The sequence below is a fragment of the Strigops habroptila genome (assembly GCF_004027225.2).
Source record: "Strigops habroptila isolate Jane chromosome 13 unlocalized genomic scaffold, bStrHab1.2.pri S16, whole genome shotgun sequence".
Classification (NCBI taxonomy): Eukaryota; Metazoa; Chordata; class Aves; order Psittaciformes; family Psittacidae; genus Strigops; species Strigops habroptila.
In genome coordinates this window covers 1,111,701-1,133,159 of record NW_022651054.1, presented here as the reverse complement: position 1 = coordinate 1,133,159, position 21,459 = coordinate 1,111,701, and the positions used below count along the sequence as shown (strand labels likewise).

General features: G+C 43.2%; 1 protein-coding gene across 4 annotated transcripts in view; it reads right to left on the bottom strand.

Annotated features, from left to right (window-relative positions):
- The window catches only part of ANKFY1 (ankyrin repeat and FYVE domain containing 1), a 32,162-nt gene extending 16,374 nt beyond the window's left edge, over nucleotides 1–15,788 (bottom strand). For 2 of the 4 annotated variants that reach the window (XR_003989568.1, XM_030472730.1), the window contains exons 1-9: nucleotides 15,697–15,788; nucleotides 10,631–10,823; nucleotides 8,971–9,089; nucleotides 6,591–6,729; nucleotides 5,499–5,622; nucleotides 4,715–4,864; nucleotides 3,663–3,828; nucleotides 1,325–1,529; nucleotides 476–544 (exon numbers count right to left, since the gene is read on the bottom strand). Coding sequence is in view for 3 of the 4 variants with exons in the window: in XM_030472730.1 (XP_030328590.1) it covers nucleotides 476–544; nucleotides 1,325–1,529; nucleotides 3,663–3,828; nucleotides 4,715–4,864; nucleotides 5,499–5,622; nucleotides 6,591–6,729; nucleotides 8,971–9,089; nucleotides 10,631–10,823; nucleotides 15,697–15,706 (1,175 nt within the window). In the remaining variant the exon portion in view is untranslated. The other 2 variants (XM_030472731.1, XM_030472732.1) reach the window with 2 other exon arrangements.
- Between the last annotated feature and the right edge of the window lie 5,671 nt (nucleotides 15,789–21,459).

The following is a 21,459-nucleotide window of genomic DNA, read 5'->3' as shown; positions in this document are numbered from 1 at the left end:
GAAGCATGGCCCCGGTACACTTGGGCTCCTGCAAATCCTCTCACGTTTGAGTAAACTGTGTACAAGAACTGCAAATTCAACTACAAAGAAACTGAGCCAAAGGAACTATTCTGCTTCATCACCCTAAGAAGTCACCTGTATTAGCTTTAAACAGAACCCAAGCTGAACTCAAGAACATACTCACACATTTTAAGAGACTTATCACTCCTTTTTAATCCACTACAAATTAAGTTATTGCTAAACTATTTCACCAATCCCTCTTTGAAAGAGATGCAGTTTGCTTCCTCTTTACAGTAGGGCAAAAACTTACTTGGCATCTGGCATCTTATTATATAAAGCCTTTCCACTTTCACATCCCAAGCTTATTGTTAGCCTTATTGTATGGCAAAAAGGCACAGAAGAGTTATTAAACCAGTGTGCATATCTTCACTGAACAAGGTAACCTCAGTGTATTTTACATTTAAGTGAGACTTACTGCTTGCACTGGAGAAGCTGAGTGAATACAGGTTCATTCCTGACCACAATTGACACATGTAACGGGGTCCTGTAATTGGAGCAAAGTACAGTTACATTAGTACCAAGTGAGACACTAAGATTTTGTCCATGGTCACCAACATGCCCCTACACATTTATGGGGTTAACTTTTGCCTCTGCTTTCAGAAGGGCACAAGCACATCTTGAAAGAAAGAGCAATCTACCCTTTTAGCGGATATAATTCCTATTAATTTAGCAGCAAGCAACTCTTTATACTAATGTAAGAGCTAACCTTGAGGGAAAAAGCCTATCAGAACTGAGAGGCTGATATAGTCTAAGTCTTCTATACTTACGGTATATCAGCCTAAGTACAAGTTACATGTACTTGTTTGCCAGCCCAACCTCACCTGTAAAGCAGTTTACAGACCCAACACTCCAAGTAAACATGCTGCAGATACTGGCTCTTTGAGATCACTTCAGTTTCACTGACAGCTTCAAAGAGAAGTACTTTTCAGAAATACTATTTGTCATCTCAGTTAGCTTGCTTTACTGTTCAGTGATTCAATAAAGGCAAAGCAATTGTGTGCCTTGTGTGCTAACACAATCAACTCACCTCAGCTTTCTATAGCTGGCTACATTTAATCGGTCATGACAGGGTACCATGCAGTCTGCACAGCTTTCTGCTTTGAGTGCTAACCCAGAGGTCTCAAACTGGATTAATGAATTGATCTTTCCTGCTTTCAGTATCCCCTGTGCTTTGCTGGCAGACCTGAACAAGTCCTTAGCAGGCTGCATCTAATCACTACAGTGTGATCTGTTAAACTGGTCGCAGACTTCACCCAGTATTTACCTTCCTTTGCTGTCTTGCGTATTTGGATTGGCTCCTGCCTGTAGGAGGGACTCTGCTATCTGTGCCATCTCTGCCATGACATCTGGCAAATGCTTCTTGGGGCTGTATGAGGCCACAAGGTGCAGAGGAGTCTCCTGGTCTCCCAGTGTAGCAGCATTCACACGGGCACCATTTTTAATGAGAAAGTTTGCAGCAAATTTATCACCTTTTGTGAAACAAAACAAGGTTATTTATGGATATATACTTCATATACCCTCTCTACAAGTGCAGAAAATGGATACACGTGATTTCCCTCTGTAACATACAATCATTTCAATACAAGTGTCTGCTCTTAGAATGCCTTAGCAATAACTTCAAGAGCACTTCCCTGCAAAGTCAGGATTAAAATATTTCATAAAAACCCCTTGGAAAAAGTGGTTTGCCCAGAGGTTACACGTGATTAAAGTTCACACACTAGTTTACTTGTTACAGGGATACCGAGTTTGCTAGTTCCTCTATCACGATAAATCCATTGCTGCTTTAATGCAGAGTTGGACTAACTGTGAGCCTAAACACACAAGTAGCTTTTGATCAAAAGTTACTATTCCAGAGCACCAGTCATAAGTGTGTAGTTGAAGTTAGTCATCACCTGTTCAGTCTTGCTACACAAACAAGCAATAACACAGCCTTTGCTCTTGAGAGTTTAGGCCCCATTACATATAGGATAAAGGCTTCAACAGTTCAGATGCACCATGCACAGCAATCCTAAGAACTCCCTCTAGAGAGCCCAGAAGTCAGAGCTTATGCCCACTTCAGTACATGGAACACAGATGGAGAGAATCACTTCAGGATAATACTAATTCCCCTTACTCCAAAGATTACTTTGAATAGACATATTCACAAGTTGCTTGTCCTGAATGCAAGACTGGAGAACAAAGATGACTGTTCCCCTGTTTAAACAATATAGGTTGCTGTATTATTTCTGTCAGCAAAAACCAAAATCCCATTTCCTGGATTCCACATCTGACATTCCCCCCCTCTCCATTGGTAAGAAATGAGAATCATGTGGCAAGTTCAGACAACCTGCTTTAGCTCCATTTCCCGAACATGTGGTTGTTAACAGTGATTAATTCACTGAAGCTTTGGTTACTGAAAAGCAAGCTTTCATTCTCAGAGCTCCAGCTTAGACTGAAAGCAGACATTAGAACTAGAGGACAAACACTAGTATTAAGTATGAAGAGCAGCCTGCTGCAATCTCCAGTGCTTCAGAGGGCTGCAGCAATCACAACACTGACCTATGCCTAGAAGGTCTCCTACTGCTGCTGCAGTTTCATTCACAGGATCAGACACCAGCATTATCCTGTTTAGATATGTAGGAGATTAAAGGAAGAAGTTGGGAGCTGTATTTTGAGCTCACAACATTTAGACTATTTCTAACAGTCCAAAAGAGCTTGCTAAACAAACAAACAAACAAACAAATTTATGCTTTTCATTTGTAGCAGTACAATACCCATGAGGTCCAGTCACAGCTAAGGTTCCTGTTGTGCTTGGCTTTCTGGAACAGACAGAGTTGCCAAAGGTATCAGTGAAGGCAACTAGTAGCACAAGGTGTTCACTATGGATTTTTACCAGACTTTGGCCACAGTCCCAAGATGCTGCTACTCCAAAGCCTTCAGAGTACGTGTTAGTGGCAACCAGGTCCTACTGTGCTCCAGTTCTCCCAAGAAGATACATTCTCCACTCTAATGTGGAGAACAGCTCAAGATAATCACGTAGCTGTATTCAGACTCTGCTCCAGTAACTATGCTACTATTCACTAGAGCTTTGAAGATATTCAAACTGACATAGAAGCATCTCTACCCGCTCCTCCTCTTCTTCCAGTCAGTTTTCCTGCCCTAAAACTGCAGTTCAGTAGCAGGAACCCTTGCTGTTAACCATAATCAGAAAGAAGCATATGCTGCATTCAACCTAGATCTAGAAAAAGCCTTCATAGAATCATCTTGATTCGTGACTAGGCTGTCATGCTTGATTCAACTACCTAGCAGAAAGAAATTGTATTGTCAAATCAGAATACTCTCAGTATCTCCCTCCATTTCTTCCTTTGGCACACAATACTCTACTAGATTGCTTCTGGATGTCATGCAGTGCCAGTTTCATTCACCAGCCAGCAGGGTGGCTTTCAGATGCCAAATAAATGTTTGTTTGGTTTAAAGTTCAAAACAAGAAATAGGACAAAGTTCACCCTTGACAATTTTCTAACTGCAGTGACAACTAAAGGGACACAGGACTAGACTCTGGAATATGTATGCCACACAGGGAACAACCGCAAGTTACAAGGCTTCATATACTATTTACTTACCTCTTTGGATGGCTTTATGTAATAGACTCCAGCCACTCTTGTCTGCCCTATCTACGTCAGCCTTGTAGTTGACCAGTGTAGTTGCAATACTCTCCAGTCTTTGGGCAAGGGCTAGATCCAAAGCAAGATCTCCATTGTGATCCAATTCATTGAGCTTCCCAGGAAGCTACAATACAAATTCAATCCATTGACATTAGATTTATGTTCACCAGCCCAACAAAATACTTTAACAGCCCGTTCCAACTACCATGCTGTCAGACCTTTTTCTCTAACGCAAAATGCTGTGTTGCATTTAGGTAAGGGCATCTTACACAGGAAAACCATCAGAGTAGCATCACCACATGAGATGGTGTTCAATGAGAAAACCGAGTTCTTTTGCAAGCCTTAACTCCCACAAAGCAAGACTACTACGGTCTTAAAAGATGCCACCTAAATATCTCATTCCACATACTACTAGGAAGAATTATTCAATCATTCCTTTAAGAGACTTCAAATCCCAATTGGATTAGCACCTAAGGGTGCTAAATACTGCTATGGTCCCAGCCTCCAATTAGGATTTAAGGCATCAAAGGACTAATTGAATAATTCTTGATAATACCTGAATAATTCTTCCTTCTCCCTTGCTAGGGGGCAACTTACCTGCTAGTGTTCATCTGATCAGAACAAAGAGCTGTTACCTCAAACATTCAACAGAAGAAAAGCATTTGTTCAAAGAAATGATGCTTACTGAGCTGCCATGAAGCAGCGAAGTTGACTGTTATACCAGTCAGCTTTAAATGTGCATCACAACATCAGGTATTGGATTTTATTAGATATAACCTGTTGCATGCAAGATGTTTTAAAACTAGTGTTACAAATCACTTCTGAATTAAGTCTTTCTGGAGCCTTTACTACTGGCCCTCCATAACAAACACAGAAGTAGCTATGGCAATAATAAACATGCAAATATGAATTAGCCACAAAAATTTAACAAGGTTCAGACTAATAGTTAGAAACTATAGTTATATGAAACACCAAATTCCAGAAGATAGATCAAGACGGTCTTACTGTACCTGTGAATCCATTTCAATAAGATACAAAAAGACTACATCTTCTCTCTCAACTTTAATAGCCTTATGCAAAGGATAGTCTGTCTTGGACTTGAACATTTTATACAATAACTGAGCACTCATGCTGCTGAAGTCTTCTTTACGCAAGTCATCCTAGAAGCAATTAAAAAAAACCAGGGTAAGCAATACTCCTGTTTTCTTTAGAAACAGGGTATTGCACAAGAATTATGACATTTACAAAACAAGTTTGGTCAAAAGCTCCATTTTGATAACATCACAAGCAGCAGGAACAATCCAAGATAGCCCTTTTAAGACTAGGAAGGAACACTCAGGAAGTTTTACATCCAACATTTTAGTTTCAAGATCCATTAGTGACTTTTTTCTTCCCTTTTTTTCAAACATAGAATTATTAATTTGTAATGTAGAAGTTACCAACCACCACCCAGTGTCAAAAGCAAAAGCATGTTATAAATGAGACCGATGGGAAAAGTCCCTCCTGCCTCAGAAGCAGCCCCTCGGCTCACAACAGGAAGAAAGGCAGGTAGATTTGACAGCTTTTTATCAACACTGTTGCTCCTTGCAAACCTGTGAAGGTCAGCATAACTTTCAGTGACTAAGGTGACCTATTACAAGGAATCAAGTAATCCCCATCCCAACTGGAATGCTTGAATACTAGCATATCAAAAGATACTCCTGTAACAGCACAGCAGGTTAAGCAAAATTCTACTGGTTAAGTTCCTATACTCTGTAAGTACTTTTCCTCTTGCTTCCTTCTGACAGTACTTACCCAGTGACTGGCAATTATCTCAGCACAATAGTTGAGCAGGGTGCCAGCATTCAGCTCCTCAGCAGTCTGATAGAAACGAATGCAGTTCCTGACATTAACAAGTGACATAACTCCTTTTTCGCATCTGTCAAAATAGGAAAGCCAGATCTCTGTAATCAGGAAACAGCTTTACCGTAATCACTCTCCCATGCTGTAACAGGGTCCTATAGACTCTTTTTCCCTAGATGCTACTAGAAAATGCTGCGGAATGTTTCAGCAGTACTACATGAAGACAGTTTTAGGCTTGTACAAAACCTGAAGGCAGTTTTAGCATTGGCCTTACAGATGCCAACGTTGGTCAGAAGAAATGACAGTGATTTTACTTTGCTTCACGTTGAATCACACTTAAATCATAGACTATGACTGCCATGTACTGCTACAGCCCCAGACACCCCCTGGGCATTATTATATCAAAGGGTACTTTATCTTTAACTAAACACAAGGCTTTGAAGTTGTACAGAACTTGAGGTTTCAGTTTGTAGATTCTGGCTTCTCACTAACTGTAAGTGGTTACTTAGAACACTCTGTACATTCAAGATAACAAGCCAGACCCTACTAGAATGCTGTAATCAGTATCTCTCAAAATGGCAAAGCACTGTACCGTTACATTAACCTTCTTTATGAAGAAAAATTGACACCAAGATGCACAGAACTGCTATTCAAGTTTATTTTTCACCTGTGGTATTTTACTATTGCAAGCCACTTGCCATTGACTCTCCTTAGCATTCTCTTCAACGATGCCTTTCTTGCAACTCTCTAGAGCTTGTTACTAATATACTGATCTCTGCTTCCTCTTAATGCCAAATGAGGGTTATTAGTTTGACTGGAAGAAGAACTAGAAAGTAAACATACAAGCAGTGAGAAAAACAGCTACAGTTTAACTGTAATGCAAGGCTGCATTTCCCATGGCAAACTCCATGTCATGCTGCATTATTAAAACCTCAAGACTTTGAAAAAGCAGGATTTTATCCAACTGCCAGCAGCTATCATCTTATTTCTAGTCAAACAAGGTTGAAGAGTTCAAGAAGATTCACTGTATTTACCAAGACTCACCTTTCCCTAAGCAGTTGGAGCTGAAATTTATTTGCTAGTTTCATGAGCTCTGTCAAGAAGACATCATCTTCTCTTAACTCCAGTTCATCTGTGTAGATCCACCGCAGCATTGCCATGGTTACCTCTGGGTCAGCATCTGCTACAGGGAGCAACAGGGATTAATAAAACACCCAAGGAACAATCCCCTATTCAAGTAGTTGCTATTCCTCTGACTGCTAAAGTCACAGCTACCATGAAAAAGATAGTCTTGTCGAAACAGTACTGCTTCAGTTCAATCAAAATGTCAAAACTGGTCAGAAGTTGAAACTAGGAACAATGCTGGCACCAAACAGGAAAATCATTTTTCCACTGGAACCCTGTGCAGAATGCTGGGAACCCTGTAACATCTCCTACCTGCTACACCAATATTGCAGATTTAAGGACCAGTGATGCCCCTTCAAAGTCTTTGGCCCCTCACATACGGCTAAATCTATTTGGCAAGCACAAATCCCCTTTTCAATTTAAGAATCCTCTCTCTTCTATTCTAAACATATGTTATGAACTGTTGCATTCCAATAAAGGTACTTACACCTTGGTAATGACTACAAAGTACTCAGAACTGCTGGGAACCATTTCTAGGAAAGATGCAGAAGTGTCGGTGTCAGAAGCTGGTTAGATTATAGGTGTTTGCAACACTGATCACAAGTTTTTTTTACACAGCAAGAAAAACCTACACCCCAGAACACAAAGACACACAAGCCCAGTGGCCAGGAAACTTATCAGAAGTATAGTGACAATCCTATTTACGAGGGTGTGGGTGAGAATTACTCCACAACATCAGATCAGACTAATTACAAAAAACACATCATTCATTTAGAAAAGTAACATTAGTCCCTTAAACTGGTTTTGTGTGTTTTAAAATTAAAACCATACACGTCTAAAGACACTGAAATACCCATCCTAAAACTTCTCCTTTCCAGGTTTTAGTAAGGCAAATTTATCTTTTGTCAAACTTGAAGTAACCAGAGCTGCAATACCAGCTCTGCCTTGCCAGAGATAACAGTTCATTTTCTCCCTCCCAACAAGAGGGCCTGTGTTCACCTCTTTCTGCTCTTCTTAAAGAGAGGAAAATTCTGCAGATTACATGAACTCTAAACCCACTCAATTTTCAATGCTGTCTGTATTCTGAAGTTAGGATTCAGGCAATCACAGCCTGCAAGTTGTTAAGAGAACCTCTTAAGAAAACCATGACAATCTTTAGGGAACAGCATGTTGCTTGCTACAACTATTTCATAACCTAATCCTTGCACCATTTATCAAATTTTATTAATAAAATCCATTTTACACAGTGGAAGTATCATTTATTAGCACTTATGAAGCACTTTAAGCACCATTCTATAATAGGAAGTGTTTGCATTGTTAAGGATGCGAGACTGCAGTTACATTTGAGATTCACAGACCAGCTTAAACACGGAGCTAGAAGTCCTATGGACTGCCACTTGCAACAAAATTAGAATTAACATAAGAGCTTTTTTGTAATCATCTTCTGTTAGCACAGCACTCCTTGGCATCTGTTCTCTTGTGGCTGCAGAAAGATCCATAAATCCTTCTGCAAGAAAGCCTATGCTGTCTCATAAAACCACTCTGCTGTGACCCGCTTCTTTCCAGTTTGTTTGCACTTAGGATTCATAAGATTAAGTGCAGAAAGTGAAACCAATACTTAATATTCAACATGCCAGCCAGCAAACCTGCTTAGCTTCACGTCTGGTTTTATTGCTCACAAATTAATTGTATAAGACCTTTCTATCCTGTTAAGTACAGAAAAGCCTGTCGTGAGGTTAAATCTGCAGAAACACTGCCCAGCTCAGGTACATACAAGAAACAGCTACAGCAGAACAAAACACTGTCTTGTGGAAGACTGTCTTGTACAAAACTTCTCTTCCTCACCTACTTTGCAAAGGTATCAAAGTGCCAAAGCAAATCCCTTTTTAACCACACATCAGTATTTGTACTCATTTCCCACTATGTTAACCAGAAGCAAGACATTTCCATGACACTTCAGAGAAATTATGCACACTACCTCAAAAAGCCCTGTCCTTAGAAAGGAAGAAGTCAAGCTCCTCATATAGATTGGTTTTTCATTATGTTTAGTTGACTCTAGAAAAGACAAACAGGCCACCACTCTCAACCCCTGTTCATTAAAGAGAGAGAAGGTAGGTTACTGATTTAACTAGCACTAGCACCAAGTTAACAAGAGTACTACCATGTTGCAGAGACACAGCTCCATCGTTCATGGATTAAGCACCACTTTTTGGGGCCAGTGGTAGTCTGAAAGGTACATAAGTAACCTTTTCCCAACATGCATCCTAAAGACAATTGAAGCATCTGAGCAATGACTGACCTGACAGATCCAGCTCCTCTGTTGAGGCAAGGTTGGCAAGACTCCACGTGTCACTGCGTGCCGCCAAGACAAATTTGTGAGCGCTGATGCGCTTGTCCCCAACCTTTATCTTCAGATCACTGATAAGAGAAAAAAAGCACATACATGTACAACACAGACTTGCCCTTTGCTTGGATAGGTACAGATTCAGCATCCTCACAGTATCTATGTCCCAGTAGCCACATTTAGGTCCAAGTTGTTTGAGACGTGAAAACACATTGAATTGGTTAAGCAGAACATGTTGTCAAATGACAATTCTTATTTTTCTAGTGTCAATCATTAGTATTTAAAGCATTTGTGGGGTTTTGTGCCTTTTAAACATTTCAGAATAAACCACAAGGGAATTACTGTAAAAGATAGGAAAATCCAACAATCTTGAGGTTAAATATGTTGCAGTGTCCATACTAATACCATCAGCTGAGCACCAATGGATTCAGGCAAGACCAGCAAGAGAATAAACGATGTTTGACAGTAGTCTGAGTACAAGGCAGACTTCCAAGAATCCCTGGTTCCCAGAAGCCCAGCTGTCAAGAGCACTGATTTCATCCCGACCCCTTTAACATCAGGTTATCCTCTGCAGTTAGAAAGTACCTGTCCCACAGCTTGCAAATGTTCTGACTGCGTAGGTGCACTTTCCAGATCATTTTCTAAATGCAAGCACTGCTATGAACTACAGCACAACACAGAGATGCTTCTTAACAAAACTCACACTGGAACTTTCTCCCTTTCTCACTTCATGACTTCTAGGTCCTTTTATACCATATTCTATATCTTTAAAACACAAAAGCTGAACAAAAATAAAGTGAACCAACTCTTCTGACATATGCTACCAAAGAAGACTTTTACCCAGCATACTGTAAGTTCTTCTCAGGCACAGAGCCTTTTCTCAGGCAGGCTTATGAGATGTTAGGGGAAAGAAACTTTCATCAAAACTATATATTTTCCCCTTACATGACTGAACTCCTTCACTATAGTCGCATTTTTTTCAGTAATAGCAAAGAAACTGATGTCAGTGTAGCCTCTGAACTAACTCAGTTCAGAGATCTAGAGCACTGAGGCTGATCCTTAATGTGCCTATGGAAAAGAAACCATTAAATCTGATTTTGTGTTGCGATTCAAAAATACAGTATCATTTATACCACTAAGTCACATATATCACTAAGACCTGTTACATCACACAACCAGCTAAGCCAATTTGATCAGGCTTCTTTACACGCAATAGGACTGCAGAACTGTTATCAAGGACATGTCCTTTTAAGAAAAGAGGGTTTTCCAGCTGGTAGAAGATACACTGTGTAATTAATCCATCAACTAGGTACAGATCAGTTTAAAATCACTTCTGTTCAAAGAGAGCTTTGCTGTTGATGGTGAAGATGGTCAGCTTTCTTTAAACTCATCTCAAATATCGGGCTCAGAGATGAAATTCTACTTGGTGCTCTTGATTCGAGAATTGGATTCAGTCTGCTACCTGATCTTGGCATGCTCTTCCAATGGCAACTGAGGACACTATTCATACCAGGCAGCAGAGAAAGAATTTTCCTTGTCTAAGACTAGTACCTACTGCAGTCAATAAAGTCAAAGGCTTCTGTAATGCCCTTTTCCCCAGGGAAGGATTTCTTACCTGTACTGCTCCTGCTGATAGAGTTCAGCTACAATGGCAAGAAGTCGACTGATGAAGGTGTCGCTGGCATTGTCTTGGTTAGCCTCAGCAGCCAGGAGGTTGCATTTCCTTTCTGTATCAACCAGCTTCTTCTGCAGCTTTACATACTCCTGACGGAGAAGCATCAGGTGCTTTTCCAGCTTGGCCACCTCCTCTGCAGGGGCACACAGAGTTACTACAGGGCTGAAACATGCACACCCTTCTTTTACATCTTGAGGGTAACTTAACCCTACAAGGACATTACACATCTAGTTTAATCATGGAACACTCCAGTGAGAGTCTCTTCCCTTCCGCACTAATTGAGCATCTCACCCCCAATATTAAACCTTTTATTTTATATCATTGCTAGCCATAAACACATCAAAAATCACCAGAACACAGCCACTTACAACGAAATTCCCTGCATCCTGCCCAGTCAGGAATGCCGTAAGCTTTCAAAAAACATGGGAGACCACGACTGTTGGAATTACGGTGTGGTAGAGGACTAACTCTTTGGTTCTTATCCATTTTTTTCCAGTTTAGTTAAGATGCTGCTTGACTTTACAGTTGAGGCATCAACCACAAGTTGATGTACCACATCAACCTCAGAGTACTTAACTGACCTGTTCAGAACTCCTCACGCTGTCAGCCAAGAGAAAGTCCGTCAGAAATGGCCAGAGAAGAAAACAGATTCTCCTCAGAATATGGATGTTACAGGTCAGCCAAAAAAAATGTAAGACTACTTACTACTACACACACACATTCCCCCCATCAGAGGCACTGCACATCACTATGTAGAGATTAGAAACCTCTAATCACTGCTGGAAGGAAACATCTGTCCAGGTGCTTAAAACCAGTCCAACTTATGAATAGTTATGTATGGATAGCTGCACAGACTATATGCAGCTATCAATCACTGTGCTTCATTATTTCCCCCATCATTAAGATGATTTTCCAAATAAGGTACAAATCCAAAACCAGTCCTAAAACGAGAGGGGGCAGGGAGGAGAAATTTGGAAGTTAACCGATGATTTTAAGTGGGAAAGTTCCTCCAAGGTTACTCCCCACCAGGCAGGAATTCACTGTTCAACAGTTTTTCCTCAAATATTTAGTAAATGTCAGTACTACAAACAATGAGAACTGAGCTCTATCAACCAGTGTTTTCTCCTTGTAGAGAAGTTCAACAGCACAGCTGACCTTGGCCTTGCTCCAACACAGGTCCCCAGGGCAGAGCATCCTGCTGCAGCTCAGCTGAAGACAGAATGCCTCATTTAGTCTTTCCTCTGCAGACTGCCACAGCAAATGCTCCCTTATAGGCCTTTTAACTTAACAACTACTATAATGGATAAACAGAAGGTAATTTACCCTATTTTACTCTTCAGTTAATACCATTTAAGCAGGTCTGGCAGTGTACTTCCTTCAACAGCATTTAGCTTCATCCTTTAAAAGTTAATAGATATTATCTCCTTTGGGATACTTCCCTTATTCTATTGATGTACTATTATCTCAGAGTTGTGCTACCAATATCACTCCAACCCTCAAAAAGAGTTTAAGTTCTGCTCTGGTCTTCCTATCTAAACACAGTTTTGGTGTTCCTAGAAACAGAAGGACATGCCTCTTGAGCAACAGCTCCTTCCCGACTGATTCCTAAGGAAGGTGTCAGGGTGGCACAAAGCAAGCCCTACTGCCACAGCAGGGAGAGCAAGATTCTGACAGGAGCCAAGAGTGAACCCTGAAAGAAACTGAGAACTGTGCCCAAAATTAGTGTGTGAACACCAGCACTGTTCACACAGTGAGATTTTTAGGTGGCATACAAATTCAAATGCGAGCAATAAGAAGTCGCCTGCTGAGCCTCATGGCATCTATCATATTAAAGAAACACTGCATCTGCCAGCCAAGCAATGAGAGTGTGAAGGTGGGAATAAAGGATCAGCACCAAAAGGTAACATCTCAATTACTGTCATTTTACCCAAGCCAGGCTCCAAGCTACTCTGCAGTCAATAGAACACAATGCAGAACTACCCTAAACCCTCAAGCTTAAGGCTGATGTGTAACCAACAATAAAGTTGTCACTGCTGCTTCCAGGGTAATCCAAGACAATCACTACCAGCAGTGAAAGTACCTCAAAGAGCTGAAGCTTTGAGAGATCTTGTTTTCAGATTGACAGCATCCACTTCCCGCAGCCTCAGTGAGAGGGATTGCTACGTATTTGTTTACTCTAAGCATTAGAAGAGTTGGGAAGAGTTTCTCCTATTCTACGTGACAACATGCACAGCAGTGGTGTAGTAGCTACCACTGCACACTTGCAGACAATATATGATCTCACAGCACATTTCAAGTGCACATTCAAGACAGTCCTCAACGTCCACTTAATCAACATCCACTGCAAAAGAGCAAAACCTCATGTTCTCCCTGTATACTGTTCATTTAAAGAGTGCCTTAAAATAAGAACTGCTTCAGAAGTGGAACCTGATCAATCTCAGGTAGAAGCACCACCTCTAAACAAACAGCACCACAACTCCAGGTTTACTATTTACAGTCCTCAATTTTGGAAGGGGGGAGAAGCAGCATCACTTTTAGAAAACCCATGCAGAATGACCATTGCATCTTCAACCTGGCAACAGTTTTCATGGAGTGCCTATTATTACCAGTCCACATTATGTATGACCATTCACCTGACTGTCTCCCAAGTACACTGTACAACTCCTGCATGCACGCACACATCTAACAAAGATCCTTCATCAAGACCCTGGAAGGACAGCCTCACTGGGAGATACCAGTCAGCCTCTGGCTAAACATCAATCCACACGCATCAGTGAGGAGGATGCCTGGGTTCAGACAAGAGGCATGCACAAAGCGACTCCTTTTCTGAGCCCACAGTGCAGGTACAGAGCCCGTGGCTGGGAAAGAAAAGCAGTGTTTGTTAACAGTTTTCCAGCAGATAGTCAAGCATCTATCTGGCAGAAGTTTATGTTCCATACCAAAGACTTCAAAGAGGACTTCAGAAAAGGCTATTTTTCTTGTAAGAGAAGGCACAAAGTATTTTAAAGCAACTAGATAGCTGAATCCAAAGAGATAAGTAGGGAGGCAACAGGCAATGGGGTGACAGATAGCATGTACCAAAAACTAGAGGGAGGGTCTAGTGGAACCCATTACACTGCCCATCAGCAGCAGTCACTGAAGCATTACAGAGACATTTTTGTATATTTCTGAAGTGCACTTGAGTGAAATCTATTTTTCTGAAACACCTCCTTTCCCCCTGAAGCCAGGTCCTTCCTCCCCTGCCCCACACTGACCCCTCCTCCCCCGGGCTGTAAAAGTCACTACTTTCTTATTCCCCCTCATTTTTGCTCACTCCATATCTGCACCCTGACAACCACCCCAAAGTACTACAGCACATTCCCTGCTGCTTTGGACTCAAGCATTAATCCCATGCGCCTGCATGTAACCTAGTGTCCTGCTACTGGTGGTACAGCACTCTTCCAGAAGTTACAAAGGCAAGTTCAGCTCTGGCCTTTATAAACTGTTCAATCAACTTGCAGCTATACTGTAACTGCAATAAATCATATTCAGCACATCTGTACACAGAGGCAACACTCCCATGAGAAAAATCCCCTCAGCTTCTGAGCAATGACCACACGCTTGACCAGCTCCTTCCCTTAACAAGCCTTCACTTTTCAGCTGACTCTCCAATACTATCTGTTCTTAACTAGGTAGTTGCTGCTGCACACAGGTATTTTGTCTGAAGGGACAAAATGAGCCCCTCCTCCCAGACATCATAAGGAATTGAGTGGAGATTGCTACAACTACAGCTTATTACTGCTGTTCGTGCAGGATCACTCACTGGTCTAGTGCTTTCTTTAGCCAAAATATCACAGAATTACTTGCATTAGGGAAGAATCTTTAAGTACAGATGTCTGTAACAGGACCTGGATCAGCTGCAGGCTTATTCTGCAGAGCAGGACCCCGAAACAGAGCCTCAGATCATTCAGGGTCTCAGTGGGAACGGTTTCATCACCTGAAGACAACTTTGACATCTAATGCCCACCAGAACCGGGTCACCAAGGCTTAAAAGCAAGCCCAAGAGGCTGCTCAGCTATATACAAAACAGAGGTGTTTCAACACAGGAAACGTTAAGAGTTGCTCCAAGGATGTATTAAACCAGCTGGACTGCAGCATCCTCTCAGCTGATGTGTGCCTGTAGATCCACATCTGCTCCATCCTAGTTAATTTTCCACAAGTGGTTTTAAAACTCTACCACTGTCTGAGAATTGACAGCCAAAGTCTGCGCTTTTGAGACTGGAAGATGGAGCCTTCATTTCCTTTGTAACTTGGGGCATTTCAGCTCAGTTTGCCGACTCAGTTTCCTTCGGGGAGGAAAAGAGGAAGCTCCTGTCCCGCAGAAAGGAGTAGGACTGCACAAACCCAAGTAGGTTCTTCTCAAATCCCATTATCTCACTTAAATTAGTTTAGAAACGGTGTCACCGATCGCCTCCAAGCAAAACACAAGCAGCCCTGGAGTTGTGCAGGTCTCATTAGAGCCCGAATTTGACAAAAGGACTCCCGGCAGCAGGTGACCGGAGCTGCAGCACCGTCCCTCCGCCTTGCTCCGAGAAAAGCCGCTGCCCGCCGGCTCTCCTCACCCCGCCGGGCTCCCCTCAGCATCACCCCGCGCAGCTCCCGGCCCACCGCGGGGAGCGGCCGGCGGGATGTCCCGGCGGGATGTCCCGGCGGGGTCCCCACAGCAATCCGGAGCCAGCGCCGCCCCAGAAGCCCCGCACCTGAGGGGCAAAGGCGCAGTGCCAGGCCCGCCCTGCCCCGGCGGGGTCAGACCGCGGGACCACCCCCCGCCATTTCCCGCTCACCCCGGGGGCGGCCTGCCCCACCCGCCGCAGGCAGGGCCGAGCCCGTCGCACCGGGGGGAGCAGCAGGAGCCCCACGCGGGGGCTGCCCCCGGCCCCCTGCGAGCGGCGGAGCCCCCCCGCCCGGCGGCGCCCCCCGGGCACCCGCGGCCCCGCCCGGCCCCTCGCCGGGGCTCCCCCCCTCACCTTCCGCCATGTTGGGTCCGGGGCCGCAGCTCTCGCGAGAGCCGCCGCCCGTCCCGCCACACAGAGCCCGGCGCCCTCGCGAGACTGAGCGCGGCCGCGGCTCCCGCCCCGCCCCGGTCCGCCCATCGCCCGCTGCCGGCGGGGCCCCGCGCACGCGGGTTTGTGTCGCGGCTGCTCCCGCCGCGCGCGGGCTCGGCCCCGCCCCGCGCAGGGCGCTCGGCGGGAAGCGGCTGGAGGCTGCTCCGAGCCCGGGGCTTCCCTTCCCGCCCGTGGTGAGGCGGCAGCCCCGGGGCGGCTGCTGGACAGCGAGATGGCGGCAGAACGCGAGGGTCGGAGGGGGAGAAGAGCGTCCAGCACCGGGGGAGACACCGCTTTGGTGCGGTTCAGCCTGCCTCGAAAGCTGCCGTCGTGCAGCAGCTTTAGCACATCCCAAACGCAGCGTGTGCCTTCTGCTGTTCGCCCTGTTCCAGACCAGCGAATGGAAGCACCATCGTGGTGTTTCCATGTGATACGGTCTCTTCAGTGCACAGCTATTACTTGTATTGCTGTTCCTTCAGTTCCTGCGTGCGTTGCTTTTGTTTCGGAGTCAACTGGATCTATGCCCAGTGGGTGAAACGTGTGGTTGAGTGTGGAGACAGGCAATGGCCAAGTAACAGTAACGAGACTCTGTTCTCAAGCTGTGTGTGCTGCATAGCTGACCTTCGACTGTGGTCACTGCTCCTCGTCTTTGGTGCCAGAATGCAACTGAAATGGCAAAACACTCTACACTGATCCAACAGGATCATTTGTTTGCTTGAAAGAGCAAACCTCAAATGTTTGCACGCACTATGCACAGTGTTGCTTTTCAGACAGAATTTCCTTCTGACTTTGCCATTAAGTCATCTTTGAGAAGTTGTTCTGCCTCATCTCTGTTTTCCGTGTTGGGTAAAACAGTGAAAGCACAGCTAGGCCTGGGACAGCCAAACTGCAGTTTCTGGAGGCATCATGAAACACAACCCGTCTCATTTTACACAGTTCGGTGACAAATGTGTATGACTTTACTACATAGCTAACTCGCATCGCTGCGTTACGGGTGCCATCGATCACCTCGAGGAACTGTGAGACAGTTATTGCTGCTGATCACATTTAGGCTTAGCTGAGTTTCTGAGTGACAACAGAGATCAGATACCAAACTGCTGCTGTGTTTTACATGTGTGGAATCAGCAATCTCATCTGTTGAGGGTTTGCCTAGGCAGGAAGCTGCCTTATTGCCACCTCAGTTTAAAACCCAAGCAACCTTCTGGTTTGGTTTGCAATCGCTTGTACGTGCTTCTGAAAATACACAGAAATTACAAGGACTCTGGTGCTCCTGTGTGCATTGTGATGGCACCGTACCAAGAGCAGTGCACCGGATGGGACAGACACAATAAAAAGCCCTCCCCCCACCAGCCTCCCCAAAAACCAAAATACACTTATAATCACTTGAGAATTAAATGTTCTCCATTTATTGAGCATCTAGTTTCAATCAGCATTTTCTAGGCATCACAGCAGGAAAGAACTTTAGCATGACAGCTGAGCAGCCCTTCTCATTTTTACAGAGATCTTCTCTGATGCATAAGGGGCAGCATGGAGACATATAAAAAAGGAATTAGGATGTCCATACTTGTTTGATGTTTATTAAAATTCCATGCTTTGCTTTTCCTTCTCCCCCAGTGATGCAGTGTTGTCTGGAAAGCAGGCCACCGTGTGTTAGGGGGAAAAACAGCACAAAAACTCAACCATAATTACAAGCTTCCAGGGAACTAGAAAGAGTATTGATGACCCAGTATACTGACAGCCTAAGTAAAGCAGACTCAATACAAGACCTTTGTACAAGTGAAACTGAGTAAGAATTCTGGTTAACTTATCATTCAACAAGTATTCTAGTCTTACATGTACATACAACATCTCTTCAGTGGTGTTTCTAACTTGAGGCTAAGCAGAAACTTCTGGTTGTATCAGTGACCATCACAGCCAGATGCCTTTTATGTGTGGGGCAAACCAAACAAAAAGCCAACTGCACTCACAGAGAGGTCAAACAGGCCATTTCCCTGCTTTCCCAAGTCTGCTAGGGGCTTTCTACAACCTGGGTGTTTGGCACCAGACCCTCAGCTGCCTCCTTCCTTACATCATCGGGCATCAGCCATACCTGCAGCTTGTACATCTTAACAGTATCCCACAGAAACGCTCCTTCCTTTGGCGTATCTGGGTCATGGGAATCACAAACCATCTGGGCAAGAAATGAGAAAAATAAAGCTTTAAACTATTTGGTGAAGTTTACGGATGAGCCTGTTGTGATACTTAGGAAGACAAAACAGAGAACACTGTTGAACTTGCTGAGAGCAGCAAGTTCCAACTACCTTGAATTGCTGCCAGCTCTCTAGCTACACTGTGGAAAGGGAAAAGGAAAGGCAGCCCCGGCAGGAAGAAGTCCACTGATATGTTTAGGAAGAGAAGAGTAGCTTCTTCCCAGTGTTTTGTTTAGGAAAAGAATGGCAGCATGCCAGCAGGATTCTGCACAGTCCCAACTCTTAGATAAGTGAAGAAGGGGGAGCCAGCTGGTGGGGAAGAAACATCCTCCCAAGCAGTTTCAGACAAGCACTCCAGCAGGAACTAACACCAGCTATTGTGTCTGGGCACTAACAGCTCTGAAGTACTGCACACAGCTGCCTGCCTACATGAGCAGGCTATCCAACTAAAAGCTAATTTAACTAAGGATTTCTCAAGATAATTAGTTACCCTATACATAAATGTGAACATTAAACACATCTATGTTTATCTACACCACCTATAGGAAGACTACCTTTACTTGTAAGTCGTCTCATACTTACTAAATGGCTTTTTTTTTTATCCCCTATGGCTGTCTTACCTCTAGTGACCATCATCTCCTTCCACCCAGCCCACCCCTCAAGAAACCTGTAATACAGTACTGTGTAGAGCCTTTTAAGTATTTCATGTTGCACAGCAACCTGAAACAAAGTCCAACCAGCTCACAAATTAGTGCTGAAGGCTTCTTACAAGAAGACTCTAACACTGTAACTCTTGTTTTATTAGTGGGTTATTCTGTGCTGTTAAAAGCTGTAGTAAACCTGTGACAGAGCAGAGAACAGTCAAGTAGTTGCAAGTTCCTCTACAGAGTTTCTTTGGTAGAAAGGTATTTCAGGTAGGCTTGGAGAACTCTTATTACCAGGTACTCTGGGATGAGTATTTGCTCACTGAAGGGTAAAATATAGTTACAATAGGAAGAAAGGTATGTCTTTTGTTTGCTTTTTAATTACTCCAAGATGAAATACAGTATGTCACATTCAAAAGTGTTTGCTGACGTTATGTTGTTGAAGATGGTCAGGTAAGTTGTGCTCCCACTGCAGTTACCTTTTCTATTCAGATACTCAAGACAGCCAGTTTGACACATTGTTATTGGAAAAAATTATATTTTGGAAGAACTCACTACAGAAGGTGACAGAATTCCAAAAATCAAATTACATGAAAATATACATCGCAATTTTCTTTGTACATTAGGTGAGGAAAACTCTGAAGTAGAAGGCAAAGAATATGAAGCGCCACAGAAGAGAGAAAAGGGAAAAGGAGGGAAACTATTTTTGATACCAAACCCAGAAGTTAGTCATTTGAAAGCCTACAGATGTGCATGCTTGAACTCAACCTCGAGAAAAAACAAGCCTCCCACACGCACCCCCCGCCCCACAAACAGGCAATGAAAAAGGCAAAAAAGAAGAATTCCCCCATAAAAAGCAGCTCATTCCTATCTTGGACTAACTTAGTCAACTGAACTTCCAAATGAAAGCGCTCAAGTGCCTTGGAAGTTAAAAATCCAGCAGGCTGCTCAAGGGTGCTCCATGGCCAGTTTATTGCTATACCCAATTCAAGAAGTATGTGCAATTGGGTTTAAAAAAGGGGTGGGAAGGGGGAAAAAAAAGCACCTTTGAGACTACAAAGGTCATCATGAAGATGACACAAGTAATTGATAGCAAATCCTTTCAGGGTTTAATTCGGACAATTCTTGGTTCTGATGGGGGGAAATAAAAGTGAGCACATTTCCAAAAACAAAACCAAAAAAGAGATACTAAACTTGAATAAGCAAGAGATTTTAATCAAGCCTCAGTGGGTCAAAGGAAAATTAAAGTGGGGGAGAAAACAAAAAACCAACACAAAACCCCAACTTTGTCCTAATCGGTTTTAGTTTGACATGCTTCACAAGGTGGTGTTGGTTTGTTTTTCAAACTGAGAGGAAACAATGAATAGGGAGAGAAAAACCTGCTAAAATCTTTAGAATTTACACGAATCTATTCCTAACTACAGACAGCATTATTTGGTACAATGTGTATTTGTGGATGTACATGAACAGTATATATATTATCCGGATCATGTTGTGCTATGTACACATCTTTACAATTCTTCCTGAAGGTTAAAGCAGTTCATTAGATTTCAAAATGCGTAATCATCTTGTGTTGGCACTTGTTAGGCTCTTGTCAGCATTGATAACTGGCATGTTTTATTGCAGCCCAGTTCCAGCCAGTGTTTGCCAACTTGTAATAACAGAAGTCCAGCAATAGGTGGGTAGAGTGCAGGAAAAAAAACAGTGCCATGTTTCTCAATTGGAGACCTACAAAGAAATCACAGTATTAAAACCCCTCATCACCCTCAATTATCTTAAAGATGTTTAATAGTGTTTCAGGCTCAAGGAAAATAATTACTCCTTGTTCAAGAACTTTACATACCTCTAAAGAGAAGATGCATAAATCCATAATCACCTGAGAAAGACTCGAGTTAGTTCAGCATTCTGTGTATCCATGCTCAACTACCAGACTTTCAGGCTCCTCTTACTGGTGTTGCTTGTCAAGCACATAGTGTGTAAACACTTGATTATTCCCACATGGGGCTAAACACTTGTAGATTTACCATTGAAACCTCTGTGCATCACTTATTGTGAATGATGGATGCTGCTTCAACAGCAGAGTGCTGTACAAAATGGCACAGCAGTGCTTTGTTAAGCAGTTAACATCACAGCTACCAAGTCAGACTGTACTGGTTTGAAACCAGCCATACAGCCCCTTCTCATCCAATTCATTGCCCATCACTTAGAAGGAGTCACCAGGACTTAGAAAAGCTTTTGCCTTCCAAAAAAGCAACACAGCCAATTACTTCAGTATTTGTCATGAGCATTGTTTCACCATGGCCAAGTTTAACATGGCAACAGAGCTGAGGTCAGTTGAGGATAGGCTGGAGCATTACTCACAGTTACTCCCTTTCTCCAAGACAGAAAAAAAACCAACCCCATCAGCCACATTAACAATTCTTACACTCTAGTTACAAGCAGCTGAACAAGACACTCCGTTCTTTTGCTTATTCTTTTGAGCAATATTAAGCATTTTTCATGCTCTCTCTACACTGGAGAAATCTCTGTTCAATCACAGTGTTGCTGCAGAGAAGAGATACTGCAGTACTAGTCTGTCACAGATGGAGCCTTCCCCCAACCCCCACAATTCTTACAAAAGCACAAGAAAGGAAGTATCTTCTGTACAACCCTGGTGAAGAAGCACTCACTAGCAGGAGCATTTAGTAAGCTGTTCTAGTTGCCCAGACAGCACAAACTCTTTAAAATACATGCAATGCCACCCCCCAGGTCTGTATGCTGAAGCTGACTAGTACATAGGGTTTGGGGCTTCTCCAGCCAAATAGGTCAGCATAGTTTATTTGCCAATCCAACCTTTAAGAAAAAGGCAGCTT